This window comes from Megascapheus bottae, chromosome 5, assembly GCF_031878675.1.
Source record: "Megascapheus bottae isolate mThoBot1 chromosome 5, mThoBot2.hap1, whole genome shotgun sequence".
Taxonomy (NCBI): Eukaryota; Metazoa; Chordata; class Mammalia; order Rodentia; family Geomyidae; genus Megascapheus; species Megascapheus bottae.
Window position 1 is genome coordinate 24,845,270 of NC_143513.1, and position 26,926 is coordinate 24,872,195.

The 26,926-nt window shown below is 39.8% G+C and overlaps 1 protein-coding gene across 1 annotated transcript in view; it reads left to right on the top strand.

Annotated features, from left to right (window-relative positions):
- LOC150063127 (uncharacterized) overlaps nucleotides 1-26,926 on the top strand; it is a 223,307-nt gene that overhangs the window by 171,111 nt on the left and 25,270 nt on the right. Inside the window, exon 4 of the mRNA XM_090332215.1 lies at nucleotides 17,569-17,624. Coding sequence (XP_090188341.1) covers nucleotides 17,569-17,624 — 56 coding nt within the window. The remainder of the gene's footprint in view (nucleotides 1-17,568; nucleotides 17,625-26,926) is intronic.

Consider the following 26,926-nt stretch of genomic DNA (forward strand, 5'->3'; position numbering starts at 1 on the left):
ATGCCTAGTATCTGTGATGCTTCCACTGTCCTCTGAGAATCTGCCAGGTCCAGTCACTGCACTAAGCCACTGGATGTCAGATTCTTACCACATCCCTACTAGACAGACACCACTACCATCTCCAACGTACATCAAGGGAAACCACGGTTCAGTGAGGCAAAATAACTAGGCAAAAACTTCACAAAATGTGGTTCGTGGAATCCAGAGGAAAGCCTGACTTACAGCTTTCAGGCTTCTAAGATTTTTTTTCCATTTATATAAACATCCAGACCGATATCTATCTGTCTGACTATTTATTTGTCATTTACCTTTCTATCTATCTGTCTATCTATCTGCAATCTGTAGTCATGTGTTGAATAATGATGTTAGGGTCCGTGATCAAAGGAACGAGTCTGATCCAAAAGCAGAAGTTGGAAGTTAAACAGAGTTTTATTCCGCGCCTAGCATCGAGAATCATACTGACCGGTCAGGGCCGCCTCTAAGATGTGAGTGAGAGAGCGACCCCGCCTGATCTTACAAGGCTACTTTTATAGGCCCCAGCCATGTGGTTGGGCTGGCCATACACAGGTGGCCAATGGAATTCAGCATGGTTGATTGATGGCTGGGGCAACCACTGACACCTTTGCTGTTTGAACGGACCTATCAGTTCGGTGGGCTTCTGGTGCACTGCTCTGACGACAAAGGAAGGGGAGGGAATTCCCTGGCAGGCCAAGGGGGGTGGGGGGAGGAATTCTGGTAACTCCACCTGGTTTAACTGCTCTTGTAATCTGAGTTCTTATCAGGGATTCTGCAGCCCCTGCGTTAGGTCAAGTCCTCCTTTGTCATAAAGATGGGAATTGCCTATAGGGGATGGATTTTGGGGCAGTCAAGAAAGGGGTCCCTTCATTCCCCCCTCATTTTGGAAAATGAGTCAAATCTTTGACTCTTCCTCCCACCCTATGTCCTCCTGTCATAAGGGCCATATTGAGTCATCAGCACTGGCCTTTTGACCACTCCAATTCTCCTTTGTACAAATGGTCATTATGATATTTACAATGCAAGGGCCAAGAGCAACATTAGTAAAGCTAAGGATCCTGCAATTGCAGATATTTGGGATGTCATCATGGAGACCAGCTAGATAAGCTTTTATACACCATCCTTGGGACCCCCTGCTTCTCTCTTGCTCAAGTCTCCTTTTTCTAGCTGCCAGGTTATCTTTCATTACTCCATCATGGTTTGTCCAAACATGCTATCTCCATCTGGGAGTGATGAATCCAGTAGCTCTTTCCTGCTACTTTCACAGTGGTTGGAGTCCTGGGTATCACAGTGCAGGTACACTTGAGTGCCAGGATGTTAGAAACTGGATGATGAACATGTCCCCCAATCAACCTGTAAGGCCTATAAGAACTGCATTGAATCATGGTTAACACTATCAGCTAGTTCAACTTCCCCAAGTTTTAGGGGAAGGTCTCCCTCCAATGGGGAGAACTTTACATGTGGAGAGTTCCCATTATTAGGACATGCTTCATACCATCTGCTACATACTCATACTCTCTGGGATCTGTCGTCCTCCCTTTTTAGAACATTTAAGACAATTCCTTTCAGATCCTTTCTTTTCTAGAATAAACCATTTCTTTAAATTCCTTTCCCAAGGTTTCTTTACTATCCTTTCTCTCTCTTCATTTGACCATAGCCCTCATTCACATTTACCACCTCTCACTCCTAGACTTCTCATCACCCAGTGGAGAATTCCCCTCATGAAGCCATAGGCACCAAGATGGCTATGACTGCAAAAGGCTAGGTGCATCCTCACTTTATTTTCTCTCCCATGACCTAGGGGACTTTGAACTTAGCACAGATACAGTGTCCCACCAGTCAGGAAGCAGTTGTAGAGTTGTGGAGTCAGGCTGGACAGGAGGTATAGCAGCAGCCTTGTCTCTCACAGCAGCTCCAATAGAACGTCACACCTCCAAATTCTTGCCTCCAAATTCTTGCATGCTGGATAAAGAAGCTTAACCTAAGGCCTGATTTTGGTGAATTCTCCCAATGGTCTCCTAATTGCTTTCTCTGAGCACACTTGTTTTTGCAGGCTGGCACCCCATTGTTTTTCAGGGCAGTATAGGGTTGAGATTTTAAAGTAATACCAAGGTGACAACTTTTAGTAACCAGATTTCCTTTAAATGAGGCTAGGATTCTCTAGACAGGTATAGAAGACTTGAACCTATAGCCATTGCCATTCCCCACAAGTGCAGTCTCCACTCTTGCATATCTGTTACTACTCTTTCCCATACCTCTAATTTATACTGTCTCACTTTCCAAAAATGACTCTGGTCCCTTCATCTCAAGGGGAGTTGATGGGCGAAGATCCATCTTCTATAACTTCTTCAAGCTGACTCAGGGGCATTGTCTCTGTACTTGACTAGGGACCTTAAAAAGCTTAGCCTATTTTACCAAGGGGTTGCCAGGATTAGCTATCAGGAACAATGATTTGCTCCAAACTAGAGGTCATATTCAACATTTGACAACTGCACAGAACTCCTTTGGCTACAATAGTTTAACTTAGCATCCATTTGCAAAGGCATTTTCCTGATTGTCTGGGGAGCTTAACTATGCTTCAATTGTCACTGTAGGCCTAGAGAGATCAACAGGGACACAGCCTCAGGTCCACAAAATTTTTTCCTGAATTTGTGGCTGGTATCAATTCAAAATTCGCTCAGTCAGGGCTTTGAGCACCCATGGGGTTCAGAATTGTAAACTACCCACTATTACAGATGACAAGTTCCTGCCCAGTTATGTAGTAAATGAACATGGACATTAGTAAGGCATGCTTACAAACTATTCTAAGACCTCCTGGCTCTGAGTAATTTTGAATGGCCAAGAACAAATGACTCTAGGATCTGTCACCATCCCTGCCATCCAAGCAGTGGCTTACTGCATTTGGATGCTTTATTTCTTTCATCCCAATAGTGTATCTTCACACCGGGATAAACATCCCATTGGCATTTCACTTTGTAGGTTGCTGGACTTGAACTCAGGGTCTGGGTGCTGTCTCTCAGCTTTCCAGCTCAAGGCTAGCACCCTGCCACTTTTAAATCCCAAACTCAGGGCCTGAGTGACGCTCCTCAGCTCTGTAGCTCAAGGCTTGCACTCTGCCACTGTGAGTCCCGAGCTTGGTGCTTGAGTGCTGTCCCTCGCTTTTCAGCTCAGAGCTAGCACTCTGCCACTTCGAGCTCCAAAGCAACTCTGCCTCAATAGCACTCTGCTGACAGATTAGGCACCACAGTCTCACAGGGACTTTGCTTTGCCCAGGCAGGCCTAAAACTGCAGCTTTCAAATCAATGAGTCCTATAAAAGGCCACTTTACTCCAATTAGAAGCAACAAGGTGGTCAACTCAGAAATAGTCTGTAAGCATGATCTTACCTGGAACTTGGTGAGGGCCAAAATTACATCTGAATGAGGATCTGCTGTCCTTCTCCATGGGCCTGCTGGAGATTGATATAAAGTAACTTACAAGAGTAAGCTGAAATAGCAATTAAGCAACCATTTTGGTAGTCCTAATTTTCCTTGTTTCTTTTTTTGAAACAAAACTTTAGGACAACTTTACTTTTAAATTTTGTTCAGAAACCATTTCTAATTTTCTTTAAAACTTTTACACTTTTTAACTTAAACACTTAACACTTTAGTCTTTATTTGCATTTGAAAAACCTTTAGGGCTCAAGGAACTCCCTTTGCCTCCAAGCCCCCTAGGGCTCAAGGCATTCCCTTTGCCTTTTAGAAGAGGCCTTTTTTCTTTCTTTCTTTCCTGCTGTTAAGATTACTGCCTAGAACTCCAACAGTTTAAACCCAAATAAGTTTTTCCTTAATGCAAGAACTACATACATCAGCAGTGCACCAAAAGTCTAAGTCTGGACTTAGTTTCCTTCTTTTTTTAAAATATGTCCAATTGCAATCCAGTAGCATGAAACCAAATCATAAGGAGATAAACTTTTAAACATTCCTTTTAAAAACTCTTTTCCCCAATTTAATACATTTTAGGTAGAAGTTTAAGAAATAGTATTATTTTACCATCAGATTTTCAGTGTCAGTCTGCAAGGAAAAAGGACGAAGATGTTCCACTCAGTCCATCTGACCAGGTTTAGTGAACAGCCTTCATCCCAGTTTATTTTCTTTAGGGGCATTGCAAGCTCATTACTCCCTGTACAACCCATTTTCCTATTGGACAGTAAAGAGAACTACCCAATAAGGGGTTCTTTGTGAACGGTCCTATAGGGTGGTAAAGAGAATTACCCAATAAGAGTTTGTCGTGAACAGTCAACACGAAAATGACAACTCCCACAAGACAAGGATCAGCTCTAAGATGCCCAAATACGAAGACGAATACAACTGCCATACAAACACAAAACTACAGTAACACAACTGTCCTACCTGGGAGACTCTTGCTCCCTAATCTCCAGATGTCGTGCCCGAGAGACTCAAACTCCCTATTTTTGCGACGACCCCCTTTGTCGTGCCCGGGCGACTTGAAATCCCTATTTTTGCGATGACCCTCTGGAGTGATGGGGCATCCCCGCATCCACTCCCGCCCTGGGGAGCTATACTGCGTCCAGTTTCTCCCCGGTGGGCCACTCTCCTGGAGCTCCTCAACAGAAAGGACAAAACATAAAGACCAAAGACAAAACTAACGCTCAAAATCTAACATCCGGAAGTTTTGTTCAAAATTCTGATGCTGGCTCAGTCCTCATTGTTTTGATCCCGGACGAGCCCCCAAATGTTAGGGTCCGTGATCAAAGGAAGGAGTCTGATCCAAAAGCAGAAGTTGGAAGTTAAGTTAAACAGAGTTTTATTCTGCGCCTAGCATCGAGAATCATACTGACGGGTCAGGGCCACCTCTAAGATGTGAGCGAGAGAGCCACCCTGCCTGATCTTACAGGCTACTTTTATAGGCCCCCAGCCATGTGGTTGGGCTGGCCATACACAGGTGGCCAATGGAATTCAGCATGGTTGATTGATGGCTGGGGCAACCACTGACACCTTTGCTGTTTGAACGGACCTATCAGTTCGGTGGGCTTCTGGTGCACTGCTCTGACGACAAAGGAAGGGGAGGGAATTCCCTGGCAGGCCAAGGGGGGTGGAGGGAGGAATTCTGGTAACTCCACCTGGTTTAACTGCTCTTGTAATCTGAGTTCTTATCAGGGATTCTGCAGCCCCCTCGCGTTAGGTCAAGTCCTCCTTTGTCATAAAGATGAGAAATGCCTATAGGGGATGGATTTTGGGGCAGTCAAGAAAGGGGTCCCTTCAATGACTTTGGACAACAATGGGCCATGTATATGGCCATTAAACCACATGGTTTAGGTAGGTATGTAGTAAGCTTTACCATTAAAGTGTGTAAAGTACACTGTATGATGTCTGCACAGTTATGAAGTCACCTAACAATACACAGACCATTTGATAAATGGTGTTTCTTAGAATACATGCTGTCATTAAATAATGCATGTCTGTGTGTATGTAATGTCTGCATATATGTATAGAAGCATACATAAATCATTGATCATATTTGTTATAAAGGCAATTCAAAGCTATATTAAAAAACAAACATTAGTTAGGCACCAGTGGTGTACACCTGTAATCCTAGCTATTTGGGAGGCTGGGATCTGAGTGTCATAATTTGAAGCCAGCCCAGGCAAGGATGTACATGCGACTTTTATTTCTAGTTAACTCTCCAAAAGCCAAAAGTGGAGCTGAGGCTCAAGTAGTAGAGTAAAAAAGCCTAAAGACGGGCCGGGAGTTTGGCCTAGGATAGAGTGCTTGCCTAGCATTCACAAAAATCTGGCTTTGATTCCTCGGTACCACATATATAGAAAAAAAAAGCCGAAAGTGTTGCTGAGGCTCAAGTGGTAGAGCTTTAGCCTTGAGAAAGTCCAAGGACAGTGGTCAGGACCTGACCTCAAGCCCAGGACTGGCAAAAAAAAACAAACAAAAAGCCTAAAGACGGCATCAAAACCCTGAGTTCCAAGCCCCAGGAGTGGCACAGAAAAAAAAAATTAAAGCTCTCTCTCTCTCTCTCTTTATATATATATATATATATATATATATATATGAATATAACTTCCTCATAATCCACAAACCATCTCACCCTCTAGTTCTCCTACCCCTGCTTCCCAATGTTGACCTCTGTCTGTTTTTTTAAATTAAATTTTATTGTAAAAGTGATATACAGAGGGGTTATAATTACGTAACTCAAGTATAAGTAAATTTCTTTTTGAACGGTGTGATTTTTAAGGCATGCCCTTCATATAATTTTTTTTTAATTCACTACTCAGGTACTTTGTTGTTATTTGGTTTTGTCCAAGTGGTTTCCTACTATAGTTGGTGTTCTTCTTTCCCTTTCTTGGTTCACAAGCATCTGTTTGTCCCTCTCTTAATGAAACCCAGGCAAAGGCACCTCGTCCTTTATTACAGGAGTCTGCTCTTCCATCTGTGGAAAAAAAAGATCATGCTGGGTCCCTGAGGGGGCCCTTTGAGTATAGTGTTCTGCCTCCTCTTCTTCGATTTTGATTTTAAAAGGCAGTGCTAATGACTTAGTAATTGGATGTTTTTGTTTGTTTGTTTCTTAATGGAGTGTGAAGTGCTCTGACAGTAAATCAACAAAATATCTGTAGTGAGAGGTCTTGTATATTCTGTGACTTACTGTGCCTTGCACACAGCCTTGCACAAATTAATGACCTAATAAATATTTGTTCAACAAATGCCACTGCTGGGAGCTTTACTGAAGCGAAAGATGGCATTGGCTCAGATTCATCTCATTTTTTGTTTTTGGTTGTTTGTTTTTTTTTCTCTAAGTGACCGTGGACCACCCAATCTCTCTTAAAAGCATTTTTACCTCCTCTAAGCAAGTTAGAAAGAGCATTGATAATTACATGTCCACAATATCTATTTAACCCCAGTGTATTGTGCTTACATTTGATTTCTGGATCTGAGTTATGCTTTTAAATTTGCTCTAGAATCATAAAACCTTACTTGAAAAGGCCATTTAATGCAACCCAAATGGCCTCTTTATTACATACAACTAGCAGCTATTCTGACTGACGGGGTTGGGGGGGTGGGGAATTGTTGAGAATCTTGAAACATCAGAGGATTCTCTTATCCAGGACACCTTGCCATGTTGTTCAGAGCTCTACAGAATACCACTAAGAAAAAACTCTCATTTGCTTATCTTGGAACAATAGTTTTTGCCTTTTGTTTTCTCAACTCTCACATGGTTTATCAGGGTCATACTCAAGATTAACATCAATATTTAAGATTAACGTCCATTCATTTAATCTTTCAGTAAATAATTTCTGAATGTCAGAGATTAAGTATTAGGAACCAACAGTGAATAAAATACAGTCTATAGCTAAATGCAGATTTTCATGAGCTATCTCTAAACACCCAAATATCCTAAAAATGTAACAGGTTTTTTTTCAGAAATTCCATCAAAGCCCGCAGAATATTACATTTGTTATGTTTTAAATAACCTTCTCATAAACACATTCTGAATCCTAGGACTCACAATGTTATTCTATTTGTAACAGTCACATGATAAAATGATTTTTGGCAGATTGGGTTTATATATTGATAGCAAACTTATTAACATGCTACTTACAGAACCCATATTCTTCCATCATACTCTGTTTTCTTAATTGCAGCAAATAGTATAATTACATTTCTCATATATTTCCAGGGCAGAACACACTTTTATTGTCATGTAGGAATTGGCTTAAAATTAATGACTTGCACTTATTGTTATAGCATAGAGGCCTTTCTTTGCTTCTATCAAGTGTTATTGGCCATTACTTTGATTTATCTGGTATTATTGAAGAATATTGGTCCTAATTCTGTCATTATTCCTAAAACACAATTAATCTATTTCTAAGAGCTGTTAACTTTTTTCTAAGAGCTGATAACTGTGGTATTTTTGTTATAAGTGACTGTGCATTCAATCACATCAGTTAATTTAATCAGAAAGAGTAGAGAGGTCTGACGCTAAATGTGACTTCTGCCCACTCAAATAACTTTGCTACAACCATGTGAACATCTCTTTTCTTTCCTCCCTGCCTTTCTTGTTGCATTCTTCTTTGTGGCTATTGTTGTGGTTGTTTATGTGGTACTGAGGAATCAAACCCCATGGCCAGCAGTCTGCCTCTAAGCCACAATCTCATCCCTCCTGTTTTATCCTTAGCATATTCTTCCATGCTATTCCTAGATAGCTACCAACTACCAACAACACCAGGAATATTGCTTTCTCTTATAAAAGCAGCCAGCAGAGATTTTCAGTTCTAAATCACCTTGGTTTCCTTACTCCCATGCTCACAGAGTTGATCTCTGCTATATTTACCAAACTGCTCAGGACCTATTGCTGGAACTCAGGGAAGGATCATGTCTATGCAACTCATGTGACTGAAGACCTTTGAGTAATACTGGAACATGGAAGGTAACCACAGGCTTAGAAGCTTTTCCGATATTATATATAATGCACAGCTCATTATTTATTTACCATTCAACAGGTCTCTGCCTTAAACCAGACCATGGCCTGGAGTTGTAGGGCCACAAGGATGATGTCACATGATTGTCCTCAGTTCTTGCCTTTTTCCATTCCTTCCTTAGGAGCTAATGCTATCAATTACTGAGCTATTTCCTTCGAATGGTCATATCTCACTGTATCTGCACCTAATTCTCATCTCTTAAGACCAAACACTAAAACATGGATAAGGAAGTCACTGAGAAACTGATGCATTCAATGTCCTTTAAAAAAAAACACACACATAGAAATAAGGGAGGAAAATGAGATGATTGGGAGGGACTGGGGTGGGGGAGAGAAATGGAAAACAAAAACATGAGAAGGGGTATCAAGGTGTGAGAAGCAATGCACCTACTACCTGAGGAATGTAAACCCTCTATACATTATCCTGACAAAAAAATAAAAGAAAAAGAAGAAAAAGTATAAAGAAATAGCAAATCGCATGTGGAACTTTAAGCCAGAGCTGTATAAATTGTTTGCTCCAAACATATAGATTCAAAAGCCATCTTGGGTATATTCTGAAAGATTTTCTCTTTCAAGAGAGTGAATGTCAATCCACTTCCACTGCTGATGTGCTCTGGCTGACAAGCTCTCCCAGGAGCCTTTCCCTGAGCAGCACATCAAGTGGTCATAGCCTGTGACTGTTTTTCCAAATAGGATTTGGAAGCCTCAAAACTGATTTACAAACCTCCTGTATTAGGATCACCCAAGTGAAATGTTTATGGTCATTTTTTTCTTGAATCTGCCCCATGGCTTACCATTGAAAAAGTGAGATCATGACTGGTCAAACTTCAAAGGTATTATTTTTGATGGTATTAGGTTTGAACTCAAGGTGCTGTAATAGAGCTATTCAGGCCTCCTGTTCTCACTTGGTTTTAACCTCACAACTGATACAATACCACTTAAGCTAGGCCAAGGATTTTTTGTTTTTGTTTTTGTTTTTAAGGCACGTGCTTGCTGGGGGTCCCTGGTTTGAGGCTTTGTAAGCCTCTTCTTCATCACAATGCCACTGGACAAGAGAATAAGGGGATTTGAAAATAACATCCTGTTAGTAAGAAAGAGCTGAAGGAGGAGTTGGAAGAAGGTTTTGTATTTACCTGATCACATCTGTGAGGTTTTCCATGAATCTTAGAAAGGCATAAGCAGGGAACAGCATGGTGCTGGCTCAGTGTCACTGCCATGTGGCTCAACTCAGCTGCCTGACTACCTACCCTCTTTAGAGAGGAGTGGCCTACAGAGACCATCCCTGAGGAACTGATGGTTCTGGTGGGATTGCCCATTGCCCTGGCATGGGCTTCCTCTATTATCTAGAAGACTGACTGACTGTTTTCAAAGGAGGGTGAATCAAGTTTTCTTCATGAAGACAAAGTAAATTAAATTAGATTTCTCATCTTATCTTGGGAATCTGACCACCTCAGTCTCCACTTCCACATTTACAGGTGACCTCTACCAAACAGCTTGCTACAGTGCAAAATATTTTCTATTTTGTAGCAGCAGACCTTGGCTAGGGAGTACCTGGAATATATCTGGGACATTGGCTCAGATTTCATCATGTCATTTCTCTGTTCACAGAACCACCCAAAGAGTGACATGTATTGCTGTGTTTTCCTTCTGAAATGTGTTTGTTTAATGAAGAAAATCCAAGAAGTGACATTTTCAGACTATGTGACATACCTCAGTTCCATTAAATGTACCTTAGAGATTTTTTTCCTCCCACAGGTGTTTGTTTTGTTTTATTTCATTCTGAAAATGACAGGCAAGCTCTTGCTATAAACTAAGATAGGAAATTGGGCTTTCTTATTTTGTTTGGCTTCTATTGCAATTGGTTGCCATCTATTATCTGCATAGACAGACATATAACCCAGATGGCAAACAGGCTTGTAGGCCTATTTTCCAGCTTCTTTTTCTTGGAACAGCATAGAGAAACAGGCACTCAATTAATGATGTCTACTACTGAAGGATGAGACAGGAAAGATGGCTTCCCTGGCTTTCTGAGCTACAGAGGCCCATCTGTCTTCCTGTTCCAAGTATCCCTGGTGGTCTTTTTACCAGTTATGTGGTACTGTATTTCTCTTTATCACAGTTCAGAGCGTACCCCCAAAGAAACAGCTGTGTGATTTAGGCTGTTGACCCCTGGAAAGACCTGTCCAGAAGTGTTCCATTGCCAGTATTCTTTATTTCTGTCTGTGACATCTCAATCTCTTTGTCATTGAATGTCCTCCCTCTCTTTCACTCTTTGGAGGAGCCCTGCCAGTCTTCCTATGCAATCAACTATCTTCTCATCTGCATTCCCCTAATATTGCCTTGATCCACATGGCCCTTGTTGTGTACAGATTATTCTCTTCCAACTTGTTGCCTCCAAGAATCTCCTTGTCTAGTGACTCCTTCAACAAGACAGGGGATAGCGCCCCCACTTATGGATGTACATTAGACTCATTTGAAGTGGTTTAAAAAAACAAAGTTGGGGGTTGGGAATTTGGCCTAGTAGTAGAATGCTTGCCTACCATGCATGAAGCCCTGGTTCAATTCCTTGGTAGTACATACATAGGAGAAGCCCAAAGTGGTGCTGTGACTCAAGTGGTAGAGTGCTATCCTTGAGAAAGCCCAAGGACAGTGCTCAGGCCCTGTGTTGAAGCCCTTCCACTGGCAAAAAAGAAAGAAAAGAAAAGACTAAAGTTGGGGGTGTTTTGTCAGAATGGCAGAGAAAGCATCTCCTGGATGGAGTCTAGGAATCTGTATTTCATAGAAGCTTCTAAAAGACTCTAGTTGATTCCAGAGCGAGCAGCTCACCTGGAGCCATTCTGCCCTCCACTTTAGAGAACCCAGTGGATGAGGAAACAACATCCAGGCTGTGAGATGTCTGATGATCCAGGCTTTGAATCTTGGTTTTGGCCAGTGATGGGCACACACTGCTATGTCAGTACAGGAGATTAAATCTTCATGGAAGCTTATCAGGGAGATTCAGCCAGCAAATGCACATAAGGTGTCTGGTATGTAATAACACCTAATTTCCTAGTAGCCATGTCCCCATGAGTGCTATTTCAAAACAGACTGCTAAGGGCAGGTCATTTCCTCCTCAGGGCAGACTGAAGAATACCTTCACTCTGCTCCTTAGCTTGGCTTCCTGTGGTCTCTCACAAAGGATGCTCTTATACATAACTACCCACACTGGCTTTCCTCCAGCACATGGTTTCAGTTTCCTGCTTCTGCTCCCTCCCCCACTCCCATCCTCTGTCTACTGTACTTATAAAATACCTCTTGAATCCCCAATGGACAGCCCTATTCCCTTTCCCACAGGCAGCCATTCTGATCAGCTGAGGTAGCTGAGCAGCCACCTACATTTTTAAAGCCCTTGTCCCAGGATTAGAGTCTCCTCAAAGTCACAGATTATGAGTGGTGATTCATGAGATACAGTCCATTCCATTGGGCTTTGTCATTTTTGTCTTTCATTGCAGTTGTTTGCCATCTCGTCTGCACAGACAGACACACAACCCAGATGGCAAGCAAGGATCTAAGTATCTATCAAGCACTGTTGCAGATGCTAGAGACTCTGCATTAGCAAGGTCCCTGGCCTCATAAAACTCACATTGTAATCAAGAGAGTCATATACAAAATCAGTCAACGGTTTTATTAACTATTGTCATTCATAGTGATGAGAACTGTGAAGAAAAATACAGCAGTAAAAGGGAGCAGAGTGCTGGGGTAGGATTCCAGTTCAGGAAAGTCAGGGAAGGCTTCTGTGGAGAGACAGGGTTTAAACAGAGACAGGAAACAAAGCAGAGAATTATCTACATGCTAATTTAGCAACTGCAAAGAACTTGAGGCACAGGAACAATAATAAACCACGGTTTTGAAATCTAAAGGTTACAGTTTAGGTGAGGGACAAATACTTAAACTCTCTGCATGTCTTTCTCATCTGAAAAACCATAACTATGCTGTCACCAGTTTTTTTCCTGAGTTCTTCAGAAGATTTAATAAAATATTATTCCTGAAATGTGGCAGACTTAGACTCAGTATGCTGCTCTCTATTCCATTTCTCCCCATTCATCCTCACAGCCTCCACCTAATGCTGACTGTGATGTCTGGCATATAGCAGATGCTCACATATTTGCTGGTATGAATTGCAAAGGAGCATTATGCTAAAAACACTTCCCCCTTATCACAAGGCCACTTTGTTTCCCTCTTCCATTAAAAATAGTGTTTACAAAGCCATCCCACCCAAGCCCCCATATAACTGCTGCCTTCAAGACGCATTGACAGTTGGAAGAGCAAGAATCTGTGAATGTAGATTCTGCATCTAAAGCTGTGATTCTAGAAGCTGCTGTTTTGTTTAGTTCCCATTCTATTCTCTAACAGTAGCAAGCTGGTGCTAAAAAGCAGCACAGTAGCAGGGAGGAACAAAAGAGCTCAAACAGCCTCCCTGGTAATTTAAGGAAGGCAGAAGCAGTCATAAGAGACCCATGGAAATTGGTCTCTACCAGTTCATTCCCACACTTCCTCTCCTCTCAGCATCCTTCTCTTGCTGTTTTTTATGACACTTTCTTCCTTTAAATAGACAATGCATATGTTTGTTTCAACTACAGTAGGATAAAATACACGTTGAGAACACTCTTCTCTTATTTTCACTTTCTTTTCATCCCCTGGAGATAATTGGTTTCATTATTTGATTGTTCTTTTCAGAGTTTTTACAAATACAAAAAAATGAATACATACATGTTATTTGTCTGTCTCAAAATGAAAGTATGCTCTCGTTCTCTAAGTCTCTCTTTCCCTCTGTGTGTGTGTGTGTGTGTGTGTGTGTGTGTGTGTGTGTGTGTGTGTATGCACAAAAGTGTCTCTTGGTAACATGGAGAACTGGTTCCAGAAACTCATGACCTGAAGATATCAAAATCTACGGATGCTCAAGTTCCTTATCGGAAATAGTTTTTTGCATATAAACAGCATCTACCTATATCCTCCCTCTATATACTTTAAATCATTTTGAGATTATTTACAATAGCTAATATAATGTAGATGCCATGGAAATAGTTGTTATACTGAGTTTTTTTGTTTTGTTTTGTTTTTTGTTTTTTGCCAGTCCTGGGACTTGAGCTCAGGGCCTGAGCACTGTCTTTGGGCTTTCTCAAGGCTACAGTTCTACCACTTGAGCCACCACACCACTTCTGGTCTTTTCTATGTATGTGGTACTGAGGAATTGAACCTGGGACTTTATGCATGCTAGGCAAGCACTCATTGCTGCTTTATTGTTTTAAAATAATGATAAGAAAAAAACCTACATAGTATAGATGATTTTTTTTATACCTGTAGTCAATGGTTAGTGAAATCCACGGATGTGAGACACATGACCAACTAACTGCAGGCTGTTTATCTTTACATGCTTTTTATTGAACAGACTCCGAATATCATCCAATGATAGTGTGTGGAAAGATTCTAAGTAATTACTGTGACAGCATGATATCCACTGGAAGATGAACATGGTTAACTTAACCATTCCAGTCCGACAGGCATTGGTAACCTATTTTCTCAGTAGGTAGCACCTCACCAGCTCCAGAGTTATTATGTACTTCCTAAAGAACTTCTAACTTGTAAATCTCTCCCCAAAGTGGATGCGATTCTTACAGTAGAAGCTATGGTTTTGCTTGTATTAATACCCACGTACTTCTGGGGTTGCAAAATAAAAGCAAAATAAAACATGATCCCATTGGGATCCCCACTGGGACTTACATTTACTGGGAAAGAGAAATTATTTTTTATAACTCACATCAATCACTGTAGAATCATAATAGGACAGTTGTTGGGAAGGAAAATACAAGAATTACAGAATAATATAAGAAGTGATGTATTTGGATACAGTGTGAGATATGTCAAGGCAAACTTTTGAATAAAAACGATACTCAAGCTCATGATATTGAAAGGTAGAGCACAAGAGGTAGGAAGAGAGGAAAAGAAGATATCATAGAGAAAGCAATCCAAAGCCCTGAGATTGAAGGGAACTCTGTGCCCTTAGGAAAGGAGAAATTGAATAGAGTGTGTGATCTATGACATGTAGAAGTAGCCATGGGTAAGACTAATTATGGCATTGTAAGAGACTTTGGTCTTTATGTAAGAGTTCTGTGAGGCCACAGAAGCCTAGAAGCTAGGGAGAAATATGAGTTGGTTGACCCGGGCCACAAGGTAGAGAACAAGCAGCAGGGTTGTAGGAGTCAGAGGCTTATTGTCAGGTATTGGTGTTATTGAACACACAAGAGCTTTCTAAAGAGGAAATTGAGAGACCTAATGACAAGCTGACCATATGAGCTTCAGGGACAACTTCTAGAATACTGGCTGGAGAAATCAAATGAATAGTGGCTCCTCTGTTGATAATCAGGATGCTAAAAGAGGTCTAGATTTGGACAGTCAGATCCTGCATTCAGTTTTTGAATGATTGAGTTTGAGTTTGTTTTGAGTAACTGTCAGTGTTTTTAGTCCTCAGTACCTCCCGACCCTAAGGAGGGATAGCGAGAACACACCCGGACCAGGACAAGCCGAGAAAGGAGAGGGCTGACTGACCGCCCGCACCCAGCCCTCCCTTGCCGGAGGACAATCAGATGCATCAGGGAGATCCGTCAAGGCAGGAACTCGTTTATTGAGAAAGTCCATTCAGCTAACATAGGGTGCAGGAGCCTATCAGCACAAAGGTGGGTAGGGCATGGGAGGTCCACGTGTTTACTCTCACTATAGGTCTCAGTGGAGAGTGATAAAGCAATAACACATTTGTACCCAATGGTAATCAAGTCTCAGCAGAAAGTGATTCACAATGCCAATGGTATAGCTCAAAATTAGGCATGGCATTCATACATGACAGCTCATTTCTTTGTGTGATCTTACTCAGTGATGCAGATTCATGGGACAGCCTGACCCAACAAGTAACTACAGAGGAACCTTTTGGCAGTTGACCATACGTCCAGGGGCCTAGAGAAAGATTCAAAGCAGCAACGCAAGTCTGTTGAACTAAGAGTTAGATGCAGAGGAAAGAGTCTGTAGAAGCAGGAAAGAGAATGAAACTTGGAGAGGGTTAATACTAAGCCCTGTCAAGCAGGAGGGGCAGAGGCAAAACACAGGAAAGAGAGTAAGGCAGACATAAGGGAAACTGAAAGATGGCAACCCCTTGGATGTACACGGAATGCACAACACAAGCTCAATTAATGCATGCCCACAGGCGAATCTCTTGTTCACAGATCTCCTCCTTCCTCTCCTTTTCTCATTTTCCCTACACCAGTATATTGACATCTCCAGGTTCCTTCTCTAAAGGGAATCAGATGCTTACAGGCCACTTATTTGAGCCCTCTATCATTCTCAATGTTCTTCTGAGCAAAACGGCTATGTTGCATTCTCCTGTCCTTTCCTGTGTGTGGACCATTGTCCTGAAGTTTCATCCGTGGTGCAAGCAACACACATGAATAATGTGACACATTACAACTTCTGTAGGATACTTAGACATTTTTTTTCCCCTGAGCTAACCCGGGGAATCAATGCTTAATTAGGTGAGATAATGGCATGTTTTAAGCTGAAGGCATCAGACAGCCATGATGGCAAAATACATTCTTTCACTTTCTTATCTTATCTGTCTACCCACAATTAAACTTCCTTTGTCTTATTTTTACTTGTAACAATAAATCAGAAATTTGAGCTTATTTTATTCCACTTAATTTGTCTATTTATGCCAGACCTAGGGCTTGAATTCAGGACCTGGGCTGTCTTTGAGTTTTACATGTTTTCTTTTTCATTTTGCCTCAAAGCAAGTGTTCTACCACTTGAGCCACAGTTCGATTTATGACGTTGTAGTGGATAAGTGGAGATAAGAGTTTCGTGGTCTTTCCTGTTCAGGCTGCCTTCAAAACGTGATCCTTATGTTTCAGCCTCTTGAGTAGCTAGGATTAAAAGGATAAGCCACTAGCACCAAACTCAGGTCCACTTGTTTTTATCTTTTGATATGTTTCCTAATCTAAAATTCATTTTCTCTTCAAGATTTTGAAGATATGATCAAACTGGTTTGTTTCAACCTCTACTTTCATAGAAGCAGAATCCAAGGGCATTGGCATATAAGTAGCTTTTTCCTACAAGACAAATAATCAGAGATAGAATGTATGGTTCAGCAATTTAGTAATTACTGTGTATGAGGCCCTGGTTTCCTTTCCAGGTACCATAACAACAACAACAACACACACACACACACATACACACACACACATTAAGAGAAAAAAAATCTCTCCTTGAAGATTGGAAAAATAATCACAGGAAAATCCTCCAACAAACAACTCATAAAAAGCTGAAAGTGGGACTGTGGATCAAGTGGTAGAATACTAGCTTTGAGCCAGTTCAGTAGCTCAGGGACAATACCCAGGTCCGGAGTTCAATATAAGGACCAACATATACACACATACACACATACACACACATGCACACATGTGCACACACACACACACACACACACACACACACACACACACGAAAGGTAATAGCCAAATATATAGGGAAGGGAGGCTGAGGAACAAACTTGATGCTTTCCATTTCATTTACTCCCAGAAACCATTGATTCCCCCTGCTATTATCTAGAGACAGTGCCAATGATTTCAGGGATTCTATTATAAGGTATTACTCATATATTCACAAGTAAAATTTTATATCTAAGGTAGTCAAAGAATTTTAGCTGTATCTAGTCTTCTAAAAAATCATAAAGTGAACAATGGCAATAACAATTATGAAACTAAATTGACCTTATAAGAATAAAAAAATCAATTTTTCCAGTTTACATTCATGGTAACTAATTTCCATATAAATGATCTGGCTTTCAAGAGTCTTGAAAATAAATGTGTCTGTACTCTCTCGCTCTCTCTCTCTCACTCTCTCTGTGTCTCTATCTGTCTGTCTGTCTCTCCCTCCCCCCCCTTCTCTAAGTTCTGAGGATGACTGTAAGTAGAAATATTCAAATATTGTGTTTCAATTTTCTAATTATAATATTATTTCCTTTTCTCTCTTTTTCTTTTGTCAGTGTATCAGTTGCAACAAGAGGCACCTCGTCCCAAGAGGATCATTTGTCCTCGGGAGGTCAGTATCCAGCTATGTACAGCACACTTTATTAAATGTGATAAATTGTCAGCATTGTTGATAATATTGGAAAGATTTCAGGTTTCCTGGGAGTTGATTTCTGTTAATGTCTGTTAGAGTGTCACCAAATTTAACATCTTCATATTATGTATTTTAAAGACATGTTATTTTTTTAAAATACTGACAAACTAATGTAGAATACAAAGTCTCACATTTGAAACCATTACAGGGGTAAAATGAACAGCCTTTGAAAACCCTAAAAGTGTACATTCTATTTGTTATTTTTGCTGTTGATATAATTATTGTTTCAATTCTTTTAGCACTCTTTATTATGAAATGTCTCTAGCTGATGAAGTACAGAGAATAATAATCATTTGTATATTGCCAGCACCCGTAGTTAACAAATGTTTAAGCTTTGTCATATTTACATAGCATTTATAGAATGATATATCTTTTATGGAATGTTTGTTTATAGTGTTATGGAGATCTATAAAAATACATGGAGTTGGACTGGGGATGGTGGCTTATACAGAAGTTGGAGATTGATTCTAGGCCAATCTGTACAAAAATAATGAGAGACCCTATATGAAAAATGCACTGAAGCAAAACAGAAGTCTAAGGTCTTTGTTCAAATACTAGAATGCTTCTCTGGCAACCTCAAGGACTTGAGTTCAAACCCTGGTACTGCCAAAAGAACAACAACAATAACAAGACAACAGATCAGCTAGATACAATAGCCCATTCCTGTGGCCCCAGCTACTTGGGAGGCTAGGGTAAGAGGATAAAACGCCAAAGACTTAAGAATCAAGGCATAAGATTCATACTTGAAAAATAAGCTAAAACAGGACTAAGGACATGACTCAGGTGGTAGAAGTGCTATCAAATATGAGGACAAGTTCAATATCTATGACTGCCAAAATCATAGATAAATATCCAATATTATACATATGTATATTTATGTGCACTCATAAAAATTCTGACCAGCCTATTGAAGTTTCACCTGTTAGCATTCATGAATCATGTCTCAAACCACCAGGGGGCAGTTTGAAAGATTTGAAAGGCAAAACTAAGGCTGTATTTTCTATTTTTATTCTGACCAACTTTTAATAGCCCTAGTAATATCCTTCAACCCAAATCCCTGTGGGTTTTTGCTGCTCTTTATTATTACTTTGATTAAATTTAGAGTAGTAGAGAGCTTTGAATGTACCATCTGTGCTCTATCAAAGAGGAAGTCCAAAGGCCAACACTCCTAAGTGTTCCTGGGTCTGGTTTTGAACCTATTTCAAAAGCTTTGATACATACCCAGGATAAGTAAACTTTGCTCTATAAACTTACTTTTACACAAGGGTACTAAAGTTCATCAAGTATTTTTAACACAAAGTAGACTGGACCTACTCCATCCCAGGCTTATCACTAAAGAGGAAGAGATACTTGGTGATTACCTTAAAAGTACAGAATAAGGGGCAGGGAGTTTGGCCTAGTGGTAGAGTGCTTGCCTAGAATGCACGAAGACCCAGGTTCGATTCCTTGGTACCACATACTTAGAAAAAGCCAGAGGTGGTGCTGAGGCTCAAGTGGTAGAGCTCTAGCCTTGAGAAAAATCCAAGGACAGTGCTCAGGCCCTGAGCTTAAGCCCAGGACTGGCAAAAAACAAAAACAACAACAAAAAAATTACAGAATAAATTCCAATTTATTTAGTAATTTTATTCTGTCATTGACTCACATTTTTTTCAAGTAAGAGAAAAATAAATGAATTCTACATATGTTTTTAAAATAAGGTTGGTTTCAGAGAGAATGACAAAAGAAGTTTCTAAAAGATTCATCTCTCTTCCTTTTTATTTAGTGTTTGACCATCAGAAAAGTTATCAACACATATAGGGATGTAAGATTTCAGCTATCTCAAGGGAAAAGAATTGTAAAATTAGGGTATAACTAGGAATTCTTTGTAGGGATATTAACCAAAGTTCTCTAGGCAAGTTTAAGCTCCATAGCTTGCAACCCAAGGAAACAACAAAGAGTCCTTCATTTGTTCATTTATTTAGCTAACCTTATGGAGAGGTTGCTTTATCCTTTAGAGGCTTATCACTTAGAGGCAGGGAAACTTTTCTGCCAAGAGCCATTTGGATATTTATAACATCAAACATGGGTTCAGTAAAATCATCAATACAGGCCAACAGTCACAGGCAAACAATGAGAAGCATAGAAGCAGCATATGTAAGTCTCTTTCCAGGTACTAAATGATTTTGTAGGCTTTATTTGGCCCACTGGTACAGCCTTCCTTGCACTTGGATTTAGATATTAGAAATACAGAAAATAACTTTACCATTGTCATTTTGAATGTCATAATAAAAAAGAACAAAACTGAAATGGAAGTGAATGTATACTTAAAGTTTTATTTCTGTGTGTGTGTGGGGTGAGGTGGGGAAGTAAAGAGGGAGACAGGAAGAGGGAAAGAGAGTGTTTGTTTACAAAGAATCTCTTTGAATATTTTGCTGTTGTTCCTCAAACTCATTGTCCTTTAGAATGGTAGTAAAGTGGATGGGTAGATTAAGAGTCTCATCATAGAAAACCCACCTAAGGGTCAAATGAAGTGCTTTAGTCATCCAGAGATGACAGTCTATCATGTATTTAACTCTGCATGGCCTTCACTCTCTGCAATCTTTAAATAACATGATGCACATAAAGCTTTTCCTCTCCTTTGTCTGTCTTTTTAAAAAAAGCAGCCAGGCTTTTAACCTTTCCGCCTTTACTGATTTGACATATTAAGAAGTGATACAATGTTGATGCTCGATCCATAGGTAGCTAACCTCTAGCAATTCCATCTCCCATTTCTGTCACAAACCTCACATGAACTGATTGCTCATGGACTCTATTTCCTCAGCAGGAAGCATGGGGCCTATCTAGCCAGGCAGTTGTCAGGTGATAAAAGGTCAAGTGTTCTGGAGGAACAGGTGCAGCTTAGAAAAGTGCCAGCAAGTACAGCCTAGGTTCACGTTGTCCTCCAGTGTGATGTTAACTGCAAGTGATTCCTGCCTAAATTGCAGTACCCCCTAGGACTTGGCCAGCAGCCAGTGGATCTGTTGCCTCCTCTTGCATTCTGGGAAAGCATTGCTCCTATTGCAGATGGTATATAGGTAAATGCTGCTTTGCCTTATAATACACCAGGCTGTTCTGGGATCGGGCTTAATGAGGACAGAAAGTTTTCACATTCAAACATGTGGCCAGATGGATCAATGCTTTAAGTCTTGCATAAGGTCATACATGCTACTTTTTTGAATAGTGAATTACGATTATTTATGTGTATGTGACAGTACTAGGGCTTGAACTCAGGACCTAGGCACCATCCCTGTTCTTTTTTTTTTTCTTTAATGTTCTGCTTTTTTATTCTCTAGCAATTTGTTTATTTGAGCTTTGTTGTTATTTTTTTTACTGTTCTGTATGGCCATACCACCCTGAATACGCCTGATCTCATCTCTGAGCTTTTCTGCTCAAGGCTGGCACTCTACCACTTGAGACAATCTGAGGGATGATAGTATTTTCTGAATGTGATAGTAAAGTGGCAGTGATAAAGAAGAGAACAAGATGCCCAGGCAAAATGATGCAAAGAACGAGGAACAGAAGGTACAAACAGCTGAACAATGACCCTGGCTCCAATTAAGCCAGGTGGGGTCAGCCATAGAAATACCCATTCATTGCTACCTTGAGATTCATCACTGTAAATTAATATTTATTGAGCTGCTGTCACACCTGGCAGTCTACAAGATGTTTCCTGAGTTCTCCTTGCCAAGACATTCAAAACAATTTCCATTATGCAAAATTCTCACTTGCCCTTTTGTCAATTATCTATCACTTACCTCATAAGCATGGATTAATTACAAAGTGTGTACCTGGCTGATCTGCAAGGCTTCATGCAGAATATTCATTCCTAAATTTGTTTCTCTAGTTAAGATTTCTCTTCTGGGCTCTAATACTTCTGTCCACTTTTTCCACTTGGTGTTTGTTGATTGATACTCATAAGTTATAGGACTCTAGTATTCAAAAGAGACCATTCAATGGCACCTCACTTCGTAAACCAGGGAGTCTTTATTACTCTTTTTTGTCCATTCTAAGCACGTGTCAAATCAATATATATCTTGTGCATATCCCAGGTTCTTTCCATATCCAGGCTTCAGATCCAATGTTACCCAATAATACCCCATGCAAATTCATACATTATATTTTTGTCACATTATATTTCTTTTGTCTGTAGTACAATAATATCATCTTGTCCTGAAAAAAGAGAACATGATGTTTTATATGTATTATGTGTATCTAAATTTAACTTATAAACTAGATACAGTTAGAGATTAACAGCTACTAATAAAATCAAACAATGGAACAATACTGGTGTACTGTAATCTGAGTTATTTCAAGCTTCAGAATTTTTTTCTATACTTTCCTGTCTTACATGTTCAGACCATGATTGACCACAGGTAACTGAAACCAAAGGAAGAGAAAGTAGAGATAAGTGGGTGAGCAGGTGCTGTACTTACACATTCTTTAATATACTTTTGTACAATATACTTGCACAATTTTCTACTGTGTACCTTTCTGTAGGACAACACATATTGCAGGAACATCATCAATCTTAATCATAAATATATGCCTGACACTGAGCATAGCTGAGCAACAGTGGTAATCACTAAATAAAATTCAAAAATCATGAAAAAGGGCATTGTAAAGAACTCACAACCCACAAACTACTGCTAATAGCAGATCAAATTTACTAGATGCTGTTATTAGGACAGTGAGTTGCAGTTTGGCAGTGGTTAATGTACTTACACACAGACTAAAACATTTTCCTGGAAGGATCCAAGATTCTTTTTGGGCTTTCCAAAAGGCAAAAATATAAAGATTTGCTCACATGACTAATTTAAAGTCAAATTCCTCTAGAATGACCTAAAGGATAAAGCAAATAAGCAGAATTATTTTGTGCCTATAAGTGATTCAGTGCCATTTGTCTTCTTTTGACATTGCTTTAGCTAATACGGGAATACAAAAAGCAATTCCAAAAGAAGGAAATAAAATTACATACTATCATTTCAAATTGTTCTTCATTTTATACAACTTTATTTCCCTTCTCCCTCGTGATAGAACAATGTGGTTGAGTAACAGTTCAACACAAAAATGGATTGTAGAGCTAAGGTTTCCTGTCTTCATGATCAGAATCTATTTTCAGAGATTAGACAATACACAGGTGACAACGGTGAATCTTTTACATTGCACCTGGCTGCCTTATTTAGCCTTCTGGTAAATTGTGTTAATTTTTAAAATACTACTACATATTTATATCCCTACCCACTTTTTGTGCATTTTCTTTATTTTTTATTTTTTGTCTTTCTAGGTATCTATCCATTTGATATATTTTAGATTTTTTTGAAAAAAATCCTTTCTTTTTAAATTGTATTTTACTGTTGGGATAATGTAGAGGGGTTACAGTTACATTTGTCAGGTAATGGGTGCATTACTTCTCGAACCTTGATACCCCTTCTTATATTTTTGTCCCTTTTTCCCTTCTCCCACCCCCTCCCAATCTGGACAAAAAATTTCTTGATGTCTACAAAAGCTTTTCAGTTTTTTCTTTTCTTTTCTTTTTTTAAAATCACACCCAGATTTCACACTTTTGTGACTTTAGGCATTTGTCTTAACTTAACCTGTGTGGGAGATATTAACAAGCCACAATGATTAGCAAGATCTTTCTCAACTTGTTCAGTACATCATAAACCAGAGATTTTACATAAAATCATGAGGGTATTTTATTATCCCACCCATACTTTTATCCTTTGAAAACAATTGTTTTAAAACAAAGTGCATTTAATAAAACATGAAAGCTGCAAATTCATGACAGCCAAAAATGCCTCTGAAGTCATGTGAGTGATTCTACAAGACACAAACAAAAATAGAATATTATTACCCTTTAAATGACTGTATGTGAAGTAATAATCAAAATACTTTTTCTACTCTGATACAAAATATATCCATTCTTTTATCCTTAACTTTTCTATTGGTTTCTCTTTTCCTTGTAATATAGATATAGCCAAGAACAAAAAGCTTTATTCCTCTCAAGCTTTCATCTTACTACTGCACTTGGTCTTTTTGGGGGGAGGGGAGATGCAGTTTTGTCCTGAGCTATACTTCAATTGTTTCTTTTATAGTTGTAGGGCTTGGGAGACTTTTATATTATTTTATAAAAAAAAAGATACCCTCCTTGTTTTTTCTCCTAAGGAGTTAATGTGTGTGTGTGTGGGGGGTGCACATTCACATGTGTGCATGTGTGCTCTCGTGTATGAATGTATGTATGTGCTAGTTCTAGAGCTTGAATTCAAGCACTAGTGTTTCCGTTAGCTTTTTAGCTCAAGGCTCTCAAACACTTGAGGCACTCCTTCACTTCCAGCTTTTTGCTGGTTAATCGGAAAAGAGTTCTAAACTGCCAGCCAGCCAATATCCTCAGATCTCAGCCTCCCCCCACATTGCCCCCAAATATCTTGAATTACAGGCACGAATCACTGGTGCTAGGGGAAAATGAAAAACAAATATTTTTAAATGTTCTCATTGAAAAAGACTTTGATCTACCAGAAGACACATTCCTTCAAAAATAAAAGGAAAAAAACAGGAATGAATTCACTTTCTTTGGAAAACTTAACCTTCTAACACAGAACCTAAAAGTATACACCTAGAATCTACACAGATGTTTCCGAAGTGAACTCATATGATTGTCCAGAGCTCCAGAAGCTTAGCTGCTGTTGGACTTGGAAACTCAAATCCAAAGGAAAATCACGAGTGTGGCTAGAGAGCCACCAAGGAATAACACACAGCTGAAACTTAAGTCCAGGTGAAACTGGAATGAGGAAAATATAGCAATTAAGCCATGACAAATAATGAGGTGGAGTTTTCTGAGAAGACCCCTTAATCTCACTCGCTGATATTATTTATTAAAATCTTACATGAATATATGTTTCTTATGAATACACTCACTAGAGATAGAATACTATTTTGTGTAGCTCATGGTTTTAGAAAAACAGAAGCATCATGTTTGTTTGCCCAGTAGTCCTTCACTAGCTTAATCTTCCTAGATGGGGTGGGAGTGGAAGAGCCACTCTGGGATACAGCAGAACTGTGTCATTTGGAAGGTCAGCCTTATATGCCACTTGTATAAGTGAAATGTCTCCTCAAAATCCTACAGTGAAAGTTAATGCCCCTTATGGATGGGTCCATCCTCTAATCCAAGGTTCAGATTTAGTTATCACAAAAATGGATGTGTGGAGTGCTGTTTTCTTTCATTCCTCCATCTCATGCATGCTCATAGGGTCTTACAACAAATTATGGCACAGCATCAAGGCCCCTCAGCACCAGATGCCAAGACCACACTCTTGGACTTCTCCCCTTCAGGACCATGATCCAAGTAAATGTGTACTGATAGAAAATATGGAGTCTGTGGTGTTTTGTTATAGCAGCAGAAAAGGGGTGCAAACACTATCCAAACATAAAGCAAACATTACCCCTTCACAAAGAAATAGCTCCTATAGAAGTCTTTCTGCCTCAGAAGTCATTCTAATAAGATTTTAAAACATGCTACAAGATTTTACTCCTTTGGTTAAACTATAACTGAGAAATAGTGCTGATAAAGGCAGGTTACACGTTGCCCCTGATGAACCATGAGTTTCAATTTGAGTATGACCATCCTAAGTGATATAGCCCATTGACTTGGTATCAGCATTTTATTGGGAAGAAGATCTAATATGCATTACATGTGCCTTGTGCATGAGTTAAGGACTTGACATGTGCCATACCCTGCAGACATCCCACTGGGATTGTTCTCCCTCTCATTTACAGAGAAGGAAATAAGACAGACTCCATGAGTGAGATGAAAGCCATATTCTAACCATCCAGGATTGAGCTTCTAACCCAATGCTTCACAAAGTGTGATCTCAGTGTCCACAGCATTACCTGGGAACTTACCTGAAATCCATACAGGTCTGCTGAATGAGAAACTCTAGAGATAACATCCAGAAATCTGTGCAGTCATCTCAGCAGGGGCTTCTAACGCTTACTCCCCTGTGAGAACCACCATTCTAACAACTATTCTTGCTCCTTGGTGATTTCTATCATGTGAATCACAGCATTTTTTAAAATAATTCTTTAATTGTGATTAATAGAAGGGTTACATTATATTCACCAGGTAGAAGGTGCATAACTTCACAAAGATTGATACTCTTTCTCATGACATGGTCCCCATTTCCCTCCCACCCTCCCCCCACTTATCTTGAATCACAGCATTTTTGTCTCCTGATATTGATGGCCCAGGTTTGTTCATAGATTCAAAGTCATTATCAAGGGACCTTGTAGCCTTCTTTATGTATCCTAGACATTTTCAAATAGAACTGACCTTTCTACCCTTTGAAAGTATCTTGCCTGTCCTCATTCTTGTGCCTAGCTTTCCTATACTCTTCTATGTTTCAGAGACCAAATATGAGTCACATGAGTAGGTGAGACCATCACCTACTTTAGCAAAATACACTAACTCCACCTTCTCCTCTTTTCTGATATTAGCATTGGTATGACACAACTATTCAAACTTGATTCTTATAAGATTTATATGTATGCATTTATACTCAATACATACTGTTATGAACACCAATGCTTTTCATATATGTTAACAACTTCCCTTATCTGTGCTATTCACAGAGCATCCTTCCAGGATTTCCTGTGTTTAAAGTTGGCTTTAGCATTAAAACAAGTAAATTAATTAATATTGTGTTGAGAGTTGTTTGGATTGCATTTCCCAACGTGCTAGCTTCTTTGCTTCTCTGATTATCTTTGTGCTTAGTGAGTATCTCTCCATTCCAGATTCCAGGTGGCTAGTTTGCTAACAGAAGCCAATTCCCCCCCCCAAAAAAAAGCCAGTCCTCAGCTGATACTATCCCATCCCTGCCTCCCTGCCTCAGTCTACCTCTCCTCTGTTGTTGCTTGGCTATTGCTGAGAAAACCACTGGAAATCTATCACTTCTGGCCATGTTATTTAACAAATTACAGTCTTACTTCATATCATCCCTACTAAGTACACCGTATCTCCCTGTCTTGTTGGGTAGAATGGCAGGCTTTGCTTTAGTGATGGTATCTCTTTTTTCTCCTTATTTACATGGTTAGTGTCATCTCCCTATCTACTGTGGAAGGAAATTAAATACCCTTGCTACAGCCTGACAAAGGCATATTGGTTTCCATCCAGCATCTTGAGTTCTTCTACGTAATTACATATTGATTGT